Source organism: Microchirus variegatus (assembly GCF_963457635.1).
Source record: "Microchirus variegatus genome assembly, chromosome: 12".
Taxonomy (NCBI): Eukaryota; Metazoa; Chordata; class Actinopteri; order Pleuronectiformes; family Soleidae; genus Microchirus; species Microchirus variegatus.
This window is the reverse complement of record NC_139813.1, coordinates 26867892-26886696: the sequence shown is the minus strand read 5'-3', so window position 1 is coordinate 26886696 and position 18805 is coordinate 26867892. Positions and strand designations below refer to the sequence as shown.

At 45.8% G+C, this 18805-nt stretch overlaps 2 protein-coding genes across 2 annotated transcripts; both read left to right on the top strand.

The window, feature by feature from the left end:
• Window positions 1-1604: 1604 nt before the first annotated feature.
• LOC310934624 (cytochrome P450 2K4-like) lies at window positions 1605-6080 on the top strand (the record flags this gene model as incomplete). The annotated part of the gene is made up of 9 exons (XM_083898394.1): window positions 1605-1814; window positions 1906-2068; window positions 2142-2291; window positions 2370-2530; window positions 2640-2819; window positions 3050-3191; window positions 3781-3965; window positions 5676-5817; window positions 5896-6080. 9 exons carry the CDS (start codon window positions 1605-1607, stop codon window positions 6078-6080), a joined length of 1518 nt encoding a protein of 505 aa, XP_083754520.1.
• An 833-nt stretch (window positions 6081-6913) lies between these two features.
• Window positions 6914-18070, top strand: LOC310934853 (uncharacterized protein; the record flags this gene model as incomplete). Its single annotated transcript, XM_083898652.1, has 27 exons — window positions 6914-7123; window positions 7215-7377; window positions 7460-7609; window positions 7689-7849; window positions 7936-8115; window positions 8640-8781; window positions 9173-9357; window positions 9490-9631; window positions 9717-9889; window positions 10736-10918; window positions 11009-11171; window positions 11252-11401; window positions 11493-11653; window positions 11739-11915; window positions 13992-14133; window positions 14211-14395; window positions 14528-14669; window positions 14755-14885; window positions 15605-15817; window positions 15910-16072; window positions 16153-16302; window positions 16394-16554; window positions 16645-16821; window positions 17142-17283; window positions 17361-17545; window positions 17678-17819; window positions 17886-18070. 27 exons carry the CDS (start codon window positions 6914-6916, stop codon window positions 18068-18070), a joined length of 4458 nt encoding a protein of 1485 aa, XP_083754778.1.
• Between the last annotated feature and the right edge of the window lie 735 nt (window positions 18071-18805).

Sequence of the window (18805 nt, the reverse complement as noted above, 5' to 3'; positions counted from 1 at the left end):
CATTTCCGCTGCACGGACGACCTTTTTTCGTCTCTGGCTTGGACCCAAGACTCGTCCCGGGTTAGGAAACGTTGAAGAAAACCACTTGGATCTGCTTCAAAGTTCTCCTGCGAGGTTTGTCGTGCAGAATGTTCTCCACTCCTTCACGGGCGATGCTTTCCCAGGATTGGCTGATCTGATGAACAGTCTGTCGTCCGCCACCGTGTGGTGAACACCAGTTTTCTTGGGTGGCGACCGTGTGCAGACTGTGTGCAGACCTCGGGTCACATTCAAGGCCTCCCCTACCCGTCTTTGAATTCAACCGCACACTACTGCACAGTCGGTGAAGCCGGAGCATCGTCCGCTAACGTAGCAGCCGTGTCAAAATGCAGATGTTTGCTAAGACCACAAAATGTCGCCGGTACTGATTTTGAAAGTCCTCGACAGCAGACATTTCCGCTGCACGGACGACCTTTTTTCGTCTCTGGCTTGGACCCAAGACTCGTCCCGGGTTTGGAAACGTTGAAGAAAACCACTTGGATCTGCTTCAAAGTTCTCCTGCGAGTTTGTCATGCAGAATGTTCTCCACTCCTTCACGGGCGATGCTTTCCCAGGATTGGCTGATCTGATGAACAGTCTGTCGTCCGCCACCGTGTGGTGACCGTGTGCAGACCTCGGGTCACGTTCAAGGCCTCCCCTACCCGTCTTTGAATTCACCCGCACACTATTGCACAGTCGGTGAAGCCGGAGCATCGTCCGCTAACGTAGCAGCCGTGTCAAAACGATTGTCCTTGGCGGAGCTAACCCTCTATTTTTGCAGATGTTTAGGAACACAACAGTTGTCCGTTTTCATTAAACGCCTCTTGTGCTACGCACTAAAAGTGCTAAGTAGAACCATATAAGGTTCTTCGGCTTGTCCGCATAGGAGAATCCTTTTCAAAACCCTTCATTCAGGAAAGGGGTTTTAAAGGGTTCTCTGGATCAATATGGTTCTTGCTGGAACCATTAGTGTCACCAAGAACCATTTCTTTGGGAAAGGGTTTTTCAGAAGCAAATGGCTCCAGGTAGAACCTCAGCCCTTGTAGAAGAACCCTTTTGGAACCCTCAGTTAGCGATCACGTGTGTTTATGTGGGAGTGAATGCCAAGTTGTGTTGTTTTGGCATTTCTTCTTCTTCTTAGTCTGTCTACTCTTGCACACGATAATTATAAATAAACAAACGATAATTAAAAAGACTCACAGGATGAATTGTCGAATGCATTACAATATCATGACTTTTCACCTCAACAAAATGAGACAAACATTGACCGTAGTAAGTGGAGCATAGTTCCCTCTCTCTGTGTGTGTGTGTGTGTGTGAGGTGTATTATTACAGAACTACAGCACTCTAAGGATAAGAGACGACAGTTGCCTCAGTCTACAGTTAGTATTAAAGTCACTGTTATTTGTTAAATCATTTATTTGATATTGACAGTGCAGTTTAAGGTCGTATCATGACAGAGTATGAGTGGTTAACCTTTGCCATTCTCGCCTCCTCCTGCAGTGGGTTGTTCCTCTCTGGCAGCTACAAAAGGTCTCTGTCCTTCTGTCAATAAGCTGAAAACCAAACTCTGGCAGGTACACGATAATGGGGATATTTGAGGTTTTGTTCCAGTCGTCCCTCAGCTCCGTCTCTCTGTTGGGGGTTCTGCTGGTGCTGCTGCTCGTCTATTTTATTTCTACCTGGATTTTCAGCTCAGAAGGGAAGGGCAATGAACCTCCAGGACCCAAACCACTTCCCCTGCTTGGAAACCTGCTGCAGCTGGACCTCGATAGACCCTTCAATACCTTCCTGGAGGTGAGGATGTGACTGGAGTAGGTCTCTCGTAGGGTAGTTTGTGGTGTCGTCGTGCTTCGCTCTATCGTTACACTTTCTCTCTTAACCTCAGCTTTCCAAGAAATATGGACCAGTGTTCACCGTCTACCTTGGATCCCAGAAGGTGGTGATTCTGGCAGGATACAAGACCGTGAAAGAGGCTCTTGTCAACAGGGCTGACGAGTTTGGAGAAAGAGACCCTCCACATATTTTTAAGGAGTCCTTTCATGGACATGGTAAGAACAAGTAAGAAAAACACTTTCTTTATCGTCTTCCTTCACCTACAGTGGTCACTGTACTTCACTTCAGGGGTTGTCTGGTCCAACGGAGATTCATGGAGAGAAATGAGGCGTTTTGCTTTGACGAACCTGAGAGACTTTGGAATGGGCAAGAGGGCTTGTGAGGACAAGATCACTGAGGAATGTGACTACCTCGTTGAAGTGTTTAAGAAATTTAAAGGTCTGTGATTTAAAAACCCTAACCCTACACAAGAGTCCTCAAAAGTCTAAAATCTTGTTTTGTTTCCTTTTGTTACAGGTCAAGCTTTTGATACGACTGCACCGATGAACTGTGCCGTCTCTAATGTCATCTGCTCCATGGTCTACGGCAGCAGATTTGAATATGATGATCCAGAGTTTACGTCACTGGTGGAACGAACAAACCAGAACGTCCAGATTGCCGGTTCTGCATCAATGCAGGTATCATTTATTGTATTCATTAGTCTTAGACTTTGGCCACTTTGTTCAACTTACCTGATTAAGTTAAGATGTCGTCTTATATAAATAAATATATATCTTCTTTAAACAGGTCTACAACACCTTCCCGTGGTTAGGTAAACTATTATTTTTTAACAAGAAATTCAGCGAATCGCTAGACGCCAACATCGACCAGAACTCACGGCTGTTCAGTCGACTGAAAGAGACCCTCAACCCACAGATGTGCAGAGGGTTCGTTGACGCCTTTCTAGTCCGGAAGCAAAATCTGGAGGTCAGTGAACGGACCACAACGTTCTCTTTTTGAAATAAGAGTAAGAGTAAGAGTAAGAGAACTAGCCTTCTGCCCCTCCGCAGGACTCTTTAGCCTCGCTCAAGCCACGTGATTTTCTTATCAGTGTGTCTTCCCGATTAAAGACGTAGACTCACGAGTGTGCAAGTGGGAAAGTGACGGTATGATTCGTTATTCATTCAAAATAAAGAAACGTATCTCACGCGTTTCAGGAGTCTGGAGTCACCGACAGTCAGTTCCACGATAAAAACCTCCTGATTACCGTCATGAATCTCTTCACCGCCGGCACTGACACAACGGCAACAACGCTGAGGTGGGGTTTTCTGCTGATGGCCAAGTATCCAAAGATACAAGGTGAGGAACTTGGACACGCCTGGGCCCCACCACTTAGTCCTACCACTTAGCCCTGCCACTTAGCCCTACCACGTAGCCCTACCAGTTAGCCCTTACACTTAGGACTACCACGTAGGCCTACCACTTAGCCCTACCATTTAGTCCTACCATTTAGTCCTACCAGTTAGCCCTACCACTTAGTCCTACCAGTTAGCCCTACCACTTAGTCCTACCACTTAGTCCTGCCACTTAGCGCTACCACTTAGCGCTACCACTTAGCCCTACCAGTAAGCACTACCACTTAGTCCTACCACTTAGTTCTACAACTTAGTCCTGCCACTTAGCCCTACCACTTAGCCCTACCAGTTAGCCCTACCAGCTAGCCCTACCACTTAGCCCTACGCCTCCTATGTGTGCATTCACGTGCAGTTGCAAGCTGTTCAGATTCTGGTTGAGGTAGTGGGGACGGGTGATCCGCCATAAAGCTGATATTCACTGTCAATCTGGTTGCAACATTATCTTTTGCAGTCTCTTGAACAGACCATAAACTGGTGCACTAGACTATACAATGGAATTGGGCCCAACCCAGCAACATCTTCTCTCTCCTCAGACCAGGTCCAGGAGGAGCTGAGCAGGACGATAGGAACTCGTCCGGTGCAGCTCGAAGACCGGAAGAACCTGCCCTTTGTCGACGCCGTCATCCACGAGACACAGAGGCTGGCCAACATCGTCCCCACGGCACTGCCTCACAGGACCACCCAAGACGTGACCTTCAATGGTTACTTCATTAAGAAGGTCAGACTGGACAAACATATTCAGTCGCCATATAAGTATAACGTCCTCTTCTTCGTTCAACTCCCTTTCTTTCTATGCTCCGCCTCTGACTCGGCCACTGTTCGGCTCACGACCGCCGGCTTTTCACCAGACTAAATCTACAAGTTCTATGTGGATTATTTTGGTATTAAAATGACAATAACACTTGTGAGATTCCACCAGAGGTGTAAGTTTCACTGTAGATGCCACTGTGTCAGAGTAAATGTACATGGAACACAGCATAAGTGAAGGATTTTTTTCTCTCGCCTAAAAATATATTGCATTTTAAAGCAAATATCACCTTTAAAATATGCAGTAGGAGCTTGAAAACACATGGAGGTCATGTAACAACATATGGACATGAGCTGTGCAAAGTCTGATGCTGCTGAAATGAAGCAGAGTGAAATTACAGAGGTTTTAGTAAAGAGATGTCTAGGCGTTCTCACTTTTGATTCAGTTTGGCATCATCTGTGCCATTTGAGATTTCTTAGGCACCAAATTATTAAAAAAAAATTTAATTTTATTTATATGTCACTACAGATCTAAAAAGAACTTGTTTTGAAAAAAAAAGTATGATAACTCGCTGTAAATCGATCCCTGTGCGGTGCGTAATAACAACTCTGTGGCTCTGCAGTGTCTTCAGTTACGCAGCGCCATAGCTCTAGCTTACCTTGGTCAATTAGGGTGATTGACAGCTCGTTTTAAACCTCTAAACCGGTAGAATCTGACCTCGGTCTCTAAATGCGTGAGAATCACTTCATTAGCGAGTCAAAAGGACAAAAATGCATATGAAGGCATTTGTGCGGACATTCACCCTTCTCTAATCAGAACGATCTAATGTCGCTCTGTAATGATCAATCAGACCGGGATTTGTCCCCAAAGCATGCTGGGAGTTTAGTTCTTCAAGTGGTTTTGTTCCGGTTAAAATAACTTGTTTTGATAAACAGCAAAGGTAAGACAACATTTCTGCTTGTATTTCAATGTGTGCGCTGTTTTTTTTTTTTTCTTCGCTCCTGCTTTTTTGATCCGTCTGTGTTTTAACTGTGTTTCGTGAACATAAGAATGGTTTATATGAGCTTTTAGCTGAGTTTCTGACCTTTCTGTGGTTATGCAGCATGTCTGTGTTTGTTAAAGTTAGATATGGTTTTATGACGCTTTTGTCGCTGCGTCTGACGCTGCCCGCGATCCCGGGGGCAACCGTGAAGAAGAGTTTAAATACGAACATTTTAGACATTTAGACACGTTGCTTTTTAACTTTAATCTACAGTCCGACATTGTTCGCTTTGATTCTCGTGTCGGACGTCGTGCTCAGGACTCCAACCAAAGGCCGAGTAGCGATGAGTCGAGTCGCGCTGGAGCTGTGCAGTGGTAAAGCAGCATTGCCGTTAACAGAAGCGTGCGCGCAACTTTTTGGCGGTTGTTGTTTGCTGCGTCCGTTAAGCAAAACGATCGGACCCGACGGAGGGAGCGTTTGTTTGTATACAGCAGCAGAGCAGGGATGGGTGGAGACAAAACTCCTCAACGACCGGGTGTTTATTTTGCGCAGCAGAATTCACTTCTGAAACTTTTCACGGACGCTTCTATGTCGCCTCGCTTTACTCGCTCATTGTTGCCGTTGCCTCCGTCTGTCTCGACGTAAAACAAATCATGCAGAGCCATTTTTAAGCCTCTTAATCCCTTTCTTGTCCACAGGGAACCACAGTGTATCCTCTGTTGACGTCTGTCCTGTACGACGAGAATGAATGGGAGAAACCTCGCTCCTTTCATCCCGCCCACTTCCTGGACAAAGACGGGAAGTTTGTCAAGCGAGATGCCTTCATGCCTTTTTCTGCAGGTCGGTGTGATCGAGGAACATCTCGCTCATTCTTCACGTTCACGTGAATGTTTCTCAAGCTGCTGTCCGTGTCAACAGGTCGTAGGGTTTGTCTCGGAGAGAGTCTGGCCAGGATGGAGCTCTTCCTCTTCTTCACCACCTTCCTGCAGCGCTTCCGTTTCTCGCCTCCTCCTGGAGTCTCTGAGGACGATCTGGATCTGACTCCACGAGTGGGATTTACCCTCAACCCGTCGCCACATAAGCTGTGTGCTGTGCCCCTTTGAAAATGCTGCTGCTGCGTTGAACGTTTTCCTTTTCAGATACGCAAAACGCCGTCAACTTGAGTTTTTGAGTTTGTTGTTGTTGTAAAATAAAGTGTAATTGAGGAGAAAGTTGCTCTGAGTATGTGAGTTCTTCTTTTTCTTAAATGTCCAACACTTTGGTCAACAAGGCTATTTTTAAATGTGCTTCACAACTAAATTGGATGACGTACAACGGCCTGTTGGAGGAGCTCTGACACTGGAGTTCATGGTGTACAGAGGTTATATCTGGTTGGAAATTGACCCATTGATTAACTCAGCATTGCTTTAGTTCAGATGTCACAAAATCATACAAGAATTGTACGAACTCTACTTCTAACGCTGTCATTGTTCACGTTCAATGACGGCGCCCCCTTACAAAGATTTATGAAATTAGATTAAATTAATGAAAACAGTATAATCCTAGAAAATAGAAACCTGGAACAGGTCAAACACATAACCTGAGAAGAGCATAACAATATAGTTTATTACAGTTTCATGACTTTTCACCCTGAATAGAATTAGAGAAATATTTACCATAGTAACTGGGACATAGTTTATGTGTGTGTGTGTGTGTGCTCACCCCTGCACACACTGAACTACCTTATGACCCTACATCCATATTTCATGAGTTGTTACCTCACGTGTGACCATAAGATAGCAGAGTTTCTCAGTCGCCTCAAACAGACGTTTACTCATTGACTGAAGGTGGGTCAACTTTTCCCATTCTCTTCTCTGTAGTGGGTTGAGTTCAGTTCCAGATACAAAACGCCTCTGTCTACACTCAGTGACACAGTGACGCAGTGTGTTTCCAGATAATGGGTGTATTTGAGGTTTTGTTCCAGTCGTCCCTCAGCTCCGTCTCACTGTTGGGGGTTCTGCTGGTGCTGCTGCTCGTCTACTTTATTTCTACCTGGAGCTTCAGCTCAGAAGGGAAGGGCAATGAACCTCCAGGACCCAAACCACTTCCCCTGCTTGGAAACCTGCTGCAGCTGGACCTTAAAAAACCCTTCAGTACCTTCCTGGAGGTGAGGATGTGACTGGAGTAGGTCTCTCGTAGGGTAGTTTGTGGTGTCGACTGCTTCACTCTATCGTTACACTTTCTCTCTTAACCTTCAGCTTTCCAAGAAATATGGACCAGTGTTCACCGTCTACCTTGGATCCCAGAAGGTGGTGATTCTGGCAGGATACAAGACCGTGAAAGAGGCTCTTGTCAACAGGGCTGACGAGTTTGGAGAAAGAGACCCTCCACATATTTTTAAGGAGCAATGGCGTGGAAGTGGTAAGAAGCAGTAAGAAAAAAAACACAGAAAGTTTCTTTATCGTCTTCCTTCACCTACAGTGGTCATTGTACTTCCTTTCAGGGGTTTTATGGTCCAACGGGGATTCATGGAGAGAAATGAGGCGTTTTGCTTTGACGAACCTGAGAGACTTTGGAATGGGCAAGAGGGCTTGTGAGGACAAGATCGCTGAGGAATGTGACTACCTCGTTGAAGTGTTTAAGAAATTTAAAGGTCTGTGATTTATCCAACAGCTTTTTACACAAAAATCCTCAAAAAGTATGTGTATTTCATTTGTTTCCTTTTGCTGCAGGTGAAGCTTTTGATACGACTGCTCCGATGAACTGTGCCGTCTCTAATATCATCTGTTCCATGGTCTATGGCAGCAGATTTGAATATGATGATCCAGAGTTTACGTCACTGGTGGCACGAACAAACCAGAACATCCAGATTGCAGGTTCCCCATCAATGCAGGTATCATTCATTCTATTTTTAACCTTAGACTTTGGCCAATTTGTTCCATTGACCTGATTTTTGTCTTCTTCTTTTTTTTAAAACAGCTCTACAACATGTTCCCGTGGTTAGGTAAACTGTTCTTTTATAACAAGAAATTCAACGAATCACTAGACGCCAACATCGACCAGAACTCACGGCTGTTCAGTCGACTGAAAGAGACCCTCAACCCACAGATGTGCAGAGGGTTCGTCGACGCCTTTCTGGTCCGGAAGCAAAATCTGGAGGTCAGTGAATAAACTGAGACTTTGTTTCTTTGTTCATTGGTATTATTTCACATTTTCCCCAAGCTGTGCATTCTTACCACGACAACATCATCCTAAACCTCAGGATATCTTAGTCTGAGTAAACCGATTGTTCTGTTGTAACTCTGGCCTCAACAAGACAGTCATGAATGTTCATTGTGATGTGGATACGAAGACGTGACGCTTTAGTATTTGGTGACATCTGCTGGTGAAGTTGTATATTGCAAAGAACGGATCATCCTGTCCTTTCAAATGATGTAATACAAAACTGTGAAGTGTCCTCTGTTGAGACCATATCTGCTTTGGTTTGTCCAGCCTGGATTAGCTTAGAAACATAAGAGAGTGACATGTTTGAATCGTTTTTATGAAATTGTGGTAGAACTGTAGTGTTGCAGTCAAGACCAGGCATGTACCAAGATCAGGAAACCAGGTTAAGACCAAGACCGAAATGGACTTATTCAAAATAAAAGAAAATGATTGATTGATTGATTTGTCCTCATGTGCAGGAGTCTGGAGTCACCAACAGTCAGTTCCACGATAGAAACCTCCTGATTACCGTCATGAATCTCTTTGCCGCTGGCACTGACACAACAGCAACCACACTGAGGTGGGCTTTCCTGCTGATGGCCAAGTATCCAAAGATACAAGGTGAGGAACTTGGACGCAACTTTCACAACAAGTTCAGGGCTTAGTACGAGCCCTCCATGTTGAGCTTTCTTTTGGAGGTAGAGGTAGAAGGATAAGGACTCACTAGCTCTTCAAAGGGTGAATCTGTGAGAGGTTTTTCTAGAAAAGCATATAAGGGCAACACTAATGGGGAGTGAGAGGCGCAACCAAGGGGGGACAATGGGGCGCACTCTAAGGCTGATGTCACTGAGATATACACATCTGAACGTGGTCTGAAGGTCAAGTGTCTGAGGCTGCATACACATGCCAAACAACAAAAAACCCATCACCATCACAACAAAATTCAGAATCATCCGTCAAAAACTGGAGACAGGAAGTGGACGATGGCAGGTAACTTCTATTCTATCCACAGACCAGGTCCAGGAGGAGCTGATCAGGACAATAGGAAGTCGTCCGGTGCAGGTTGAAGACAGGAAGAACCTGCCCTTTGTTGACGCCGTCATCCACGAGATACAGAGGCTGGCCAACATCGTCCCCATGGCGCTGCCTCACAGGACGAGCCAGGACGTGACCTTCAAGGGTTTCTTCATTGAGAAGGTCAGACTGGACAGACTATTGAAGTATTGCTGTCTGGTTTTTGAAATTCCCATTGTACTAAACATTCACATCCAATATATTTAAGATACAATAAGTTTAAATGAAGCCTTTTAATCCCTTACTTGTCCACAGGGAACCACAGTGTTTCCTCTGTTGACGTCTGTCCTGTACGATGAGAATGAATGGGAGAAACCTCGCTCCTTTCATCCCGCCCACTTCCTGGACAAAGACGGGAAGTTTGTCAAGCGAGATGCCTTCATGCCTTTTTCTGCAGGTCGGTGTGATCGAGGAACTTCTCGCTCCTTCTTCACGTTCACATGAAGAAGACGTGAATGTTTCTCAACTGTCTGTGTCAACAGGTCGTAGGGTTTGTCTCGGAGAGAGTCTGGCCAGGATGGAGCTCTTCCTCTTCTTCGCCACCTTCCTGCAGCGCTTCCGTTTCTCTCCTCCTCCTGGAGTCTCTGAGGACGATCTGGATCTGACTCCACGAGTGGGATTTACCCTCAACCCGTCGCCACATAAACTGTGTGCTGTGCCCCTTTGAAAATGCTGCTTCGTTAACTGAAGGCAGTAGAAATGTTCAGATATGTAAATGAGCTAACTTTTGTCTAAACTGTTGATGCTTGAATAAAAGGTTGGTTGAACTTTGTCTCTGTGAGGTCATCAAGGTACGGTTTGGAATGTTAAACCCTGATCTGGTTTACATTTCCAATACCGTGTGTGTAAGCAATAGCTACATCAGCTCCGTAAATAGCGTGACATAATACCAGCATGAATCAGTTTGGCCAAAAAATTCAATGGAGAAGAAGAACTCACTTATAAGAATCTTAAATTCCATTGTGAATCCTCAAGATTTGCAATTTGCTCCAGAGCCACCAGTAAACATGCTCCTATTGGACGATACCAGATGTCAATCAAACTGGTGTTCAGTCATATGTGCTGTTCGTTGTCTTGTTTGAAGTTGGAAAGGGCCGCCAAGTATGGATGATTACATTAGCTTAGTGTACCCTCTGGCAGTGATTTGGTGTCCTCCAAATCACTGCCAGATTTCTCCGATTTGTGACAGTTTTACTTTACGACTTCCAAAGATAAGACATTCAAAGGGAAGTTTAATTTGCTGACATTATTGATTAACATTTCCTCTGTATCTTTGGCAAAAGAATGGCGAAAAATTGACCACCCACAGCAGAGGATATCAAAAGTTAAATTATTTATGTGGTGAACTTTGCCATTCGCTCCTCCCTCCTGTAGTGGGTTGAGTTTTGTTCCAGCTACAAAAGGCTTCTGTCGTTATGTCCACACTCCAAACTCCAAACCAAACTCAAGGACAGGAAGCTTTTTTTTTAAGATGGTGGGTATATTTGAGGTTTTGTTCCAGTCGTCCCTCAGCTCCGTCTCACTGTTGGGGGTTCTGCTGGTGCTGCTGCTCGTCTATTTTATTTCTACCTGGAGCTTCAGCTCAGAAGGGAAGGGCAATGAACCTCCAGGACCCAAACCACTTCCCCTGCTTGGAAACCTGCTGCAGCTGGACCTAAAAAATCCCTTCAGTACCTTCCTGGAGGTGAGGATGTGACTGGAGTAGGTCTCTCGTAGGGTAGTTTGTGGTGTCGACTGCTGCACTCTATCGTTACACTTTGTCTCTTAACCTCAGCTTTCCAAGAAATATGGACCAGTGTTCACCGTCTACCTTGGATCCCAGAAGGTGGTGATTCTGGCAGGATACAAGACCGTGAAAGAGGCTCTTGTCAACAGGGCTGACGAGTTTGGAGAAAGAGACCCACCACAACTCTTTAAAGAACTAGCTGACGGACATGGTAAGAAAAACACAGAGCTTTTCTGCCAACAACACTATTAAACCTGAAGTCCTTATCATGGATTCTAATATTGATTTCAGGGGTTTTATGGTCCAACGGGGATTCATGGAGAGAAATGAGGCGCTTTGCCTTGACGAACCTGAGAGATTTTGGAATGGGCAGGAAAGCTTGTGAGGACAAGATCATTGAGGAATGTGACTACCTCGTTGAAGTGTTTAAGAAATTTAAAGGTCTGTATTTTTAACATGTGCATTGAAAACGTTTTGTGCAAGAATCCTTGAAAGGGGTGGATTTTCCTTGTTTTGTTTCCTTTTGTTACAGGTGAAGCTTTTGAAACGACTGCTCCGATGAACTGTGGCGTCTCTAATATCATCTGCTCCATGGTCTATGGCAGCAGATTTGAATATGATGATCCAGAGTTTACATCACTGGTGGAACGAACATGCAAAAACTTTGAAACTGCAGGCTCCCCATCAATGCAGGTATCACTTATTGTATTTTTTCATCTCAGACTTTGCCCACTTTGTTCCACTGATAAAGATGTTTTTGGACGTTTTTTGTTAACAGCTCTACAGCATCTTCCCGTGGTGTCGTAAACTGATCAATAACAAAGTATTCAGAGATGCTGCCGATGCTAACGCTGCGCAGAACCAAAAACTGTTTGAACGTCTGAAAGAGACCCTCAACCCACAGATGTGCAGAGGGTTGGTGGACGCCTTTCTGGTCCGAAAGCAAAATCTGGAGGTCAGCGAATGCAACAAAACTTTAGTTTTTTCAAATATCTTCTTTGTTAGTTGCAATTATTTCAGAATTTCAAATTCAGGGTTACCACCATAATAACCAACCTAGCAACCCTAAAATACCATAATGTGACTCAAGTCATGAAAAACCAGAAAGAGAGCTTCACTTCTGCTCCTCCTCTGGACTCTTCAGCCTGGCTAACTCTGCGTGACTTTTGTCCTGATAATCCGGTCACATTGTTTGATTAGTGGTCAACTCCAAATGTCCTGTTCCAGCTAATCAATTAACATTTGTTAGCTGTACAGAGTGTCCATAAAAAACAAACAAAAAGCTCCTAAATTCCTTGGCCAAGTTGTTCCAATGCCCTGAGTATGTTACATGGTCACATGACATTTGTCTTTCAACCATTCCGCAGGGGAAATTCCTTCTCTGCATTTAAACCAATCCACTGCTAGAAACCTTCCTAGAATTAGGAGTAGAAGGCAGTTACTGAACAGCACCTAAGGGATTAATGTGGATTTGGTACCTTGCTCAGGGGGAACCCAAGCCCTTTCTTCTTTTATTGACCTGGAGGGGACTCGAATTGGCAACCCTCCCTTTAGAAGCCAAGAAACCAGAGGGTTGTGACTACATTGTTGAAGTGTTTAATACATTTAAAGTTCGGTGAGTTCGATTTGCTGGCAGGGTAGGAAGCTGGACAGACTTGGCAGACCCAAGCACGCTTTGAGGGTCTGCTCAGAACGCCTGTTGGAATCACCTGTCAGGGAGGTCTTCAACTCCCACCTCCGGGAGAGCTTTGACCAGATCCCGAGGGAAGCTGGAGATATTGAGTCAGAGTGGACCATGTTCTCCACTTCCATTGTGGACACGGCTGTTCGGAGCTGCGGCCGTAAGGTCTCAGGTGCCTGTCGCGGCGGCAATCCCTGAACCCGGTGGTGGACGCCGGAAGTAAGGGATGCTGTCAAGCTGAAGAAGGAGTCCTATCGAGCCTGGTTGGTTCGAGGGACTCCTGAGGCAGCTGACAGGTACCGAGAGGCCAAGCGGACGGCAGCCTGAGCAGTCGCAGAAGCAAAAACTCTGGGAAAAGTTCGGGGAGGCCATGGAGGAGGACTACAGGTCGGCCTCGAAGAAATTCTGGCAAACCGTCCGGTGCCTCAGGAGGGGGAAGCAGTACTCCGCCAACACTGTTTACAGTGGAGGTGGGGAGCTGTTGACCTCGACTGGAGAAATTGTCGGGCGGTGGAAGGAATACTTTGAGGATCTCCTCAATCCCACTGACACGCCTTCCCTAGAGGAAACAGAGGCTGGGGACTCAGAGGTCAACTCATTCATTACCCAAGCCGAAGTCCCTGAGGTAGTTAGGAAGCTGCCCAGTGGCAAGGCACCGGGAGTGGATGAGATCCGGCCTGAGTACCTCAAGTCTCTGGATGCTGTAGGGCTGTCCTGGTCGACACTTCTCTGCAGAATTGCGTGGCAGTTGGGGACATTGACTCTGGAATGGCAGACCGGGGTGGTGGTCCCTCTTTTTAAAAAGGGGGACCGGAAGGTGTGTTCCAACTATCGGGGGAACACACTCCTCAACCTCCCGGGGAAAGTCTGTTCCAGGGTACTGGAGAGGAGAGTTTGGCCGATAGTCGAACCTCGGATTCAGGAGGAACAATGCGTTTTTTGTCCTGGCCTTGGAACACTGGACCAGCTCTATACCTTTCGCAGGGTGCTCGAGGGTTCATGGGAGTTTGCTGAAACAGTCCACATGTGTATTGTGGACTTGGAGAAGGCTCTCAACTGTGTCCCTCGTGGCATTCTGTGGGGGTGTTCTGGGAGTATGGGGTCGGGGGCCCTTTGTTAAGGGCCGTGAGGTCCCTGTACGACCGGAGCAGGAGCTTGGTTCGCATTGCCGGCAGTAAGTCAGACTTGTTCCCAGTGCATGTTGGACTCGGGCAGGGCTGCCCTTTGTCACCGGTTCTGTTCATTATTTTTATGGACAGAATTTCTAGGCGCAGCCCGGGGCCGGAGGGGGTCTGGTTCTGGATTTCATCTCTGCTCTTTGCACATGATGATGACTTTCCATATGTGCAGGAATCTGGAGTCACCAACAGTCACTACAGTGATAAAAACCTTCTGACCACAGTCATTCATCTCTTTGCTGCTGGCACTGACACGACATCTACAACACTGAGGTGGGGTCTGCTGCTGATGGCCAAGTATCCAGAGATACAAGGTGAGGAACTTTAACACATTCACAGCTTCCACACCAGGGACAAGAAGTTTAAGCAGCGAGATCTTCTCTATCCATAGACCAGGTCCAAGAGGAGCTGAGCAGGATGATAGGAAGTCGTCCGGTGCAGGTTGAAGACAGGAAGAACCTGCCCTTTGTTGACGCCGTCATCCACGAGATACAGAGGCTGGCCAACATCGCCCCAATAGCACTGCCTCACAGGACGAGCCAAGAAGTGACCTTCAAGGGTTTCTTCATTGAGAAGGTCAGACTGGACAGACTATTCAAGTATTGCTACATGGTTTTTGAAATTCCCATTGGACTAAAAATTGGCATCCAATATATTTAAGATACAATAAGTTTAAATGAAGCCTTTTAATCCCTTTCTTGTCCACAGGGAACCACAGTGTTTCCTCTGTTGACGTCTGTCCTGTACGATGAGAATGAATGGGAGAAACCTCGCTCCTTTCATCCCGCCCACTTCCTGGACAAAGACGGGAAGTTTGTCAAGCGAGATGCCTTCATGCCTTTTTCTGCAGGTCGGTGTGATCGAGGAACATCTCGCTCCTTCTTCACATTCACATGAAGAAGACGTGAATGTTTCTCAACTGTCTGCGTCCACAGGTCGTAGGGTTTGTCTCGGAGAGAGTCTGGCCAGGATGGAGCTCTTCCTCTTCTTCGCCACCTTCCTGCAGCGCTTCCGTTTCTCTCCTCCTCCTGGAGTCTCTGAGGACGATCTGGATCTGACTCCACGAGTGGGATTAACCCTCAACCCGTCGCCACATAAGCTGTGTGCTGTGCTGCGTCATTAACTGAAGACAGTAGAAATGTTCAGATATGTAACGTACCTTTGCCTTTACTTCAAAAGGTTTCTGCAAAATAAAATGAAATTGCTGCATCATACCCTGAGCCTTAAGAGAAACTCGCTGTAATGTACAATGGCCTGTGAAGGAGTTCTGATACTGGAGTTCATGGTGTGATTGTAGTAGAGTTGATAAACTCAGTATTGCTTTATTTCAGAAATGGGTCACTGGAACAGAAGTTGGGAGGGGCCGCCAAGTGTGGATTATTACATTAGTTTAGTCCATGTCAAGTGTTTTTTTTTGTTTTTGTTTTGGGGGGTGGGGGTGGGGGTTGGGGTCCTATTGGACGATACAGGATGTCAATCAAACTGGTGTTCAGTCATACGTGTTGTACTTTGTCTTCATTCACTTACGACGTCCAAAGATAAGACATTCAAAGGGAATTTTAATTTGCTGACATGCTTGATCAACATTTCCTCTGTATCTATCGGAGATGAATGGCAAACTAATGACCACCCACAGCAGAGGATATCAAAAGTTACTTATTACTTTATGTGGTGAACTTTGCCATTCGCTCCTCCCTCCTGTAGTGGGTTGAGTTTTTTTGGTCATTATGTCCACATTCCAAACTCCAAACCAAACTCACGGACAGTGACTTAGCTTTTTTTCAGATAATGGGTATATTTGAGGTTTTGTTCCAGTCGTCCCTCAGCTCCGTCTCACTGTTGGGGGTTCTGCTGGTGCTGCTGCTCGTCTACTTTATTTCTACCTGGAGCTTCAGCTCAGAAGGGAAGGGCAATGAACCTCCAGGACCCAAACCACTTCCCCTGCTTGGAAACCTGCTGCAGCTGGACCTTAAAAAACCCTTCAGTACCTTCCTGGAGGTGAGGATGTGACTGGAGTAGGTCTCTCGTAGGGTAGTTTGTGGTGTCGTCGTGCTTCACTCTATCATTACACTTTCTCTCTTAACCTTCAGCTTTCCAAGAAATATGGACCAGTGTTCACCGTCTACCTTGGATCCCAGAAGGTGGTGATTCTGGCAGGATACAAGACCGTGAAAGAGGCTCTTGTCGACAGGGCTGACGAGTTTGGAGAAAGAGACCCTCCTCAAATCTTTAAGGAGGTAACTGACGGACATGGTAAGAAAAACACAGAGCTTTTCTGCCAACAATAATATTGAACTTGAAGTCCTTATCATAGATTATAATATTGATTTCAGGGGTTGTCTGGTCCAACGGCGATTCATGGAGAGAATTGAGGCGTTTTGCTTTGACGAACCTGAGAGACTTTGGAATGGGCAGGAAGGCTTGTGAGGACAAGATCACTGAGGAATGTGACTACCTCGTTGAAGTGTTTAAGAAATTTAAAGGTCTGTATTTTAACAAGTGCATTGAAAACGTTTTCTACAAGAATCTTTGAAAGGAGATGGATTTTCCTTGTTTTGTTTCCTTTTGTTACAGGTGAAGCTTTTGAAACGACTGTTTCGATGAACTGTGCCGTCTCTAATATCATCTGCTCCATGGTCTATGGCAGCAGATTTGAATATGATGATCCAGAGTTTACGTCACTGGTGGAACGAACATACAAAAACATGGAAATTGCAGGCTCCGCATCAATGCAGGTATCACTTATTATATTTATTCATCTCAGACTTTCACCACTTTGGTCCTGAATAAAGATGTTTTTTAAATCTCATGTGGTTTGTTAACAGCTCTACAACATCTTCCCGTGGTGTAGTAAACTGTTCAATAACAAAGTATTCAAAGATGCTGTTGATGCTAACGCTGCGCAGAACCAAAAGCTGTTTGAACGTCTGAAAGAGACCCTCAACCCACAGATGTGCAGAGGGTTGGTGGACGCCTTTCTGGTCCAAAAGCAACACCTGGAGGTCAGTGAATGCATGCTCATGTTTTTCAGCCTGAAAATCTGGTTGCATGGGATTTGTTTTTTTCCCTCGAACTGGCATGTAATTGGACGTAAACTCAGAATGCCCTTGTCCAGTTAATCAATTGTAATTTGTTAGTTGTACAAGTTGTCCCTGAAAAACAAACAAGGAGCTCCTAAATTCCTTGGAAAAGTCATTCCAGTACTTTGAGCGCCCCGAGTGCATTACATGGTCACATGATGTCAGAAATAGTCAGAAATGATTGTCAACTCTTGGTTACAGTAACACATCCGATGTGTTTGATTGATTTTCCATCTGTGCAGGAATCTGGAGTCACCAACGGTCACTTCAGTGATAAAAACCTTCTGTTCACGGTCATTCAGCTCTTTGCTGCTGGCACTGACACAACATCAGCAACACTGAGGTGGGGTCTGCTGCTCATGGCCAAGTATCCAGAGATACAAGGTGAGGAACTTTAACACATTCACAGCTTCCACACCAGGGACAAGAAGTTCAAGCAGCGAGATCTTCTCTATCCACAGACCAGGTCCAGGAAGAGCTGAGCAGGATGATAGGAAGTCGTCCGGTGCAGGTTGAAGACAGGAAGAACCTGCCCTTTGTTGACGCCGTCATCCACGAGATACAGAGGCTGGCCAACGTCGCCCCCATGGCACTGCCTCATAAGACGAGCCAAGACGTGACCTTCAAGGGTTTCTTCATTGAGAAGGTCAGACTGGACAGACTATTGAAGTATTGCTGTCTCGTTTTTGAAATTCCCATTGGACTAAAAATTGGCATCCAATATATTTAAGATACAATAAGGGTAAATGAAGCCTTTTAATCCCTTTCTTGTCCACAGGGAACCACAGTGTTTCCTCTGTTGACGTCTGTCCTGTACGATGAGAATGAATGGGAGAAACCTCGCTCCTTTCATCCCGCCCACTTCCTGGACAAAGACGGGAAGTTTGTCAAGCGAGATGCCTTCATGCCTTTTTCTGCAGGTCGGTGTGATCGAGGAACATCTCGCTCCTTGTGAATGTTTCTCAACCTGCTGTCTGTGTCAACAGGTCGTAGGGTTTGTCTCGGAGAGAGTCTGGCCAGGATGGAGCTCTTCCTCTTCTTCGCCACCTTCCTGCAGCGCTTCCGTTTCTCTCCTCCTCCTGGAGTCTCTGAGGACGATCTGGATCTGACTCCACGAGTGGGATTAACCCTCAACCCGTCACCACATAAACTGTGTGCTGTGCCCCTTTGAAAATGCTGCTTCATTCACTGAAGACGGTAGAGCATAACAAATAAAACGTAATTGCTGCATCATACCCTGACCCTGAGCTCTACTGCATTCATTCATGAAGTTCTTCAAGTTCTTCATTCAAAGTTCTAGTTAACAGATCAGCAAATCTTTGTTACGGTGTTTTCTGCACCTGCTAGTTTGACAGATTGGTGATTTGACTGTGTTTTTATGAGCTCTCGGTCGAGTTTTCTGAGCTTTCTTTGCGTTTTTATAAACGCAGCTGGTTTCCCCCGGTCCTCCCGGGGGAAGAACAGGGTTCAAACTAAACCAAACCTTAACAGCTCAGATGAAGCTGTATTTCCAGCAGTTCAGCTCGCTGTGGTATGCTTGTGTTGTGGTGAAGAATGAAATAGAGAACTTCTGCCGGCCGACAAGGTTTTTATTTTCATTGCAAGGTATAAGGTCAATCTTCACAGGAGTGATCCTTGCTGGGGAAAGACCCAGAGCAAAGTGAACACTCCACATTTATGTCTGAGCAGCTCATCCTTCGCATTCCTCCAATAGACAAAGGCTCTACATTCAGACGGTGCTTTCACACCTCTTTGTCTACTGTAGGCATCGGGGAGCTGGCTCCCCGCTGGTGTGGCAGGAAGGTATATCACTATACACAAAGGACCTGGTATTCTGTACTGGGTGGGTATCAGTGTTGGGCAAATGTAGCTCTGCAAACCCTGATCTGGCTCGTGTTCACCCAGA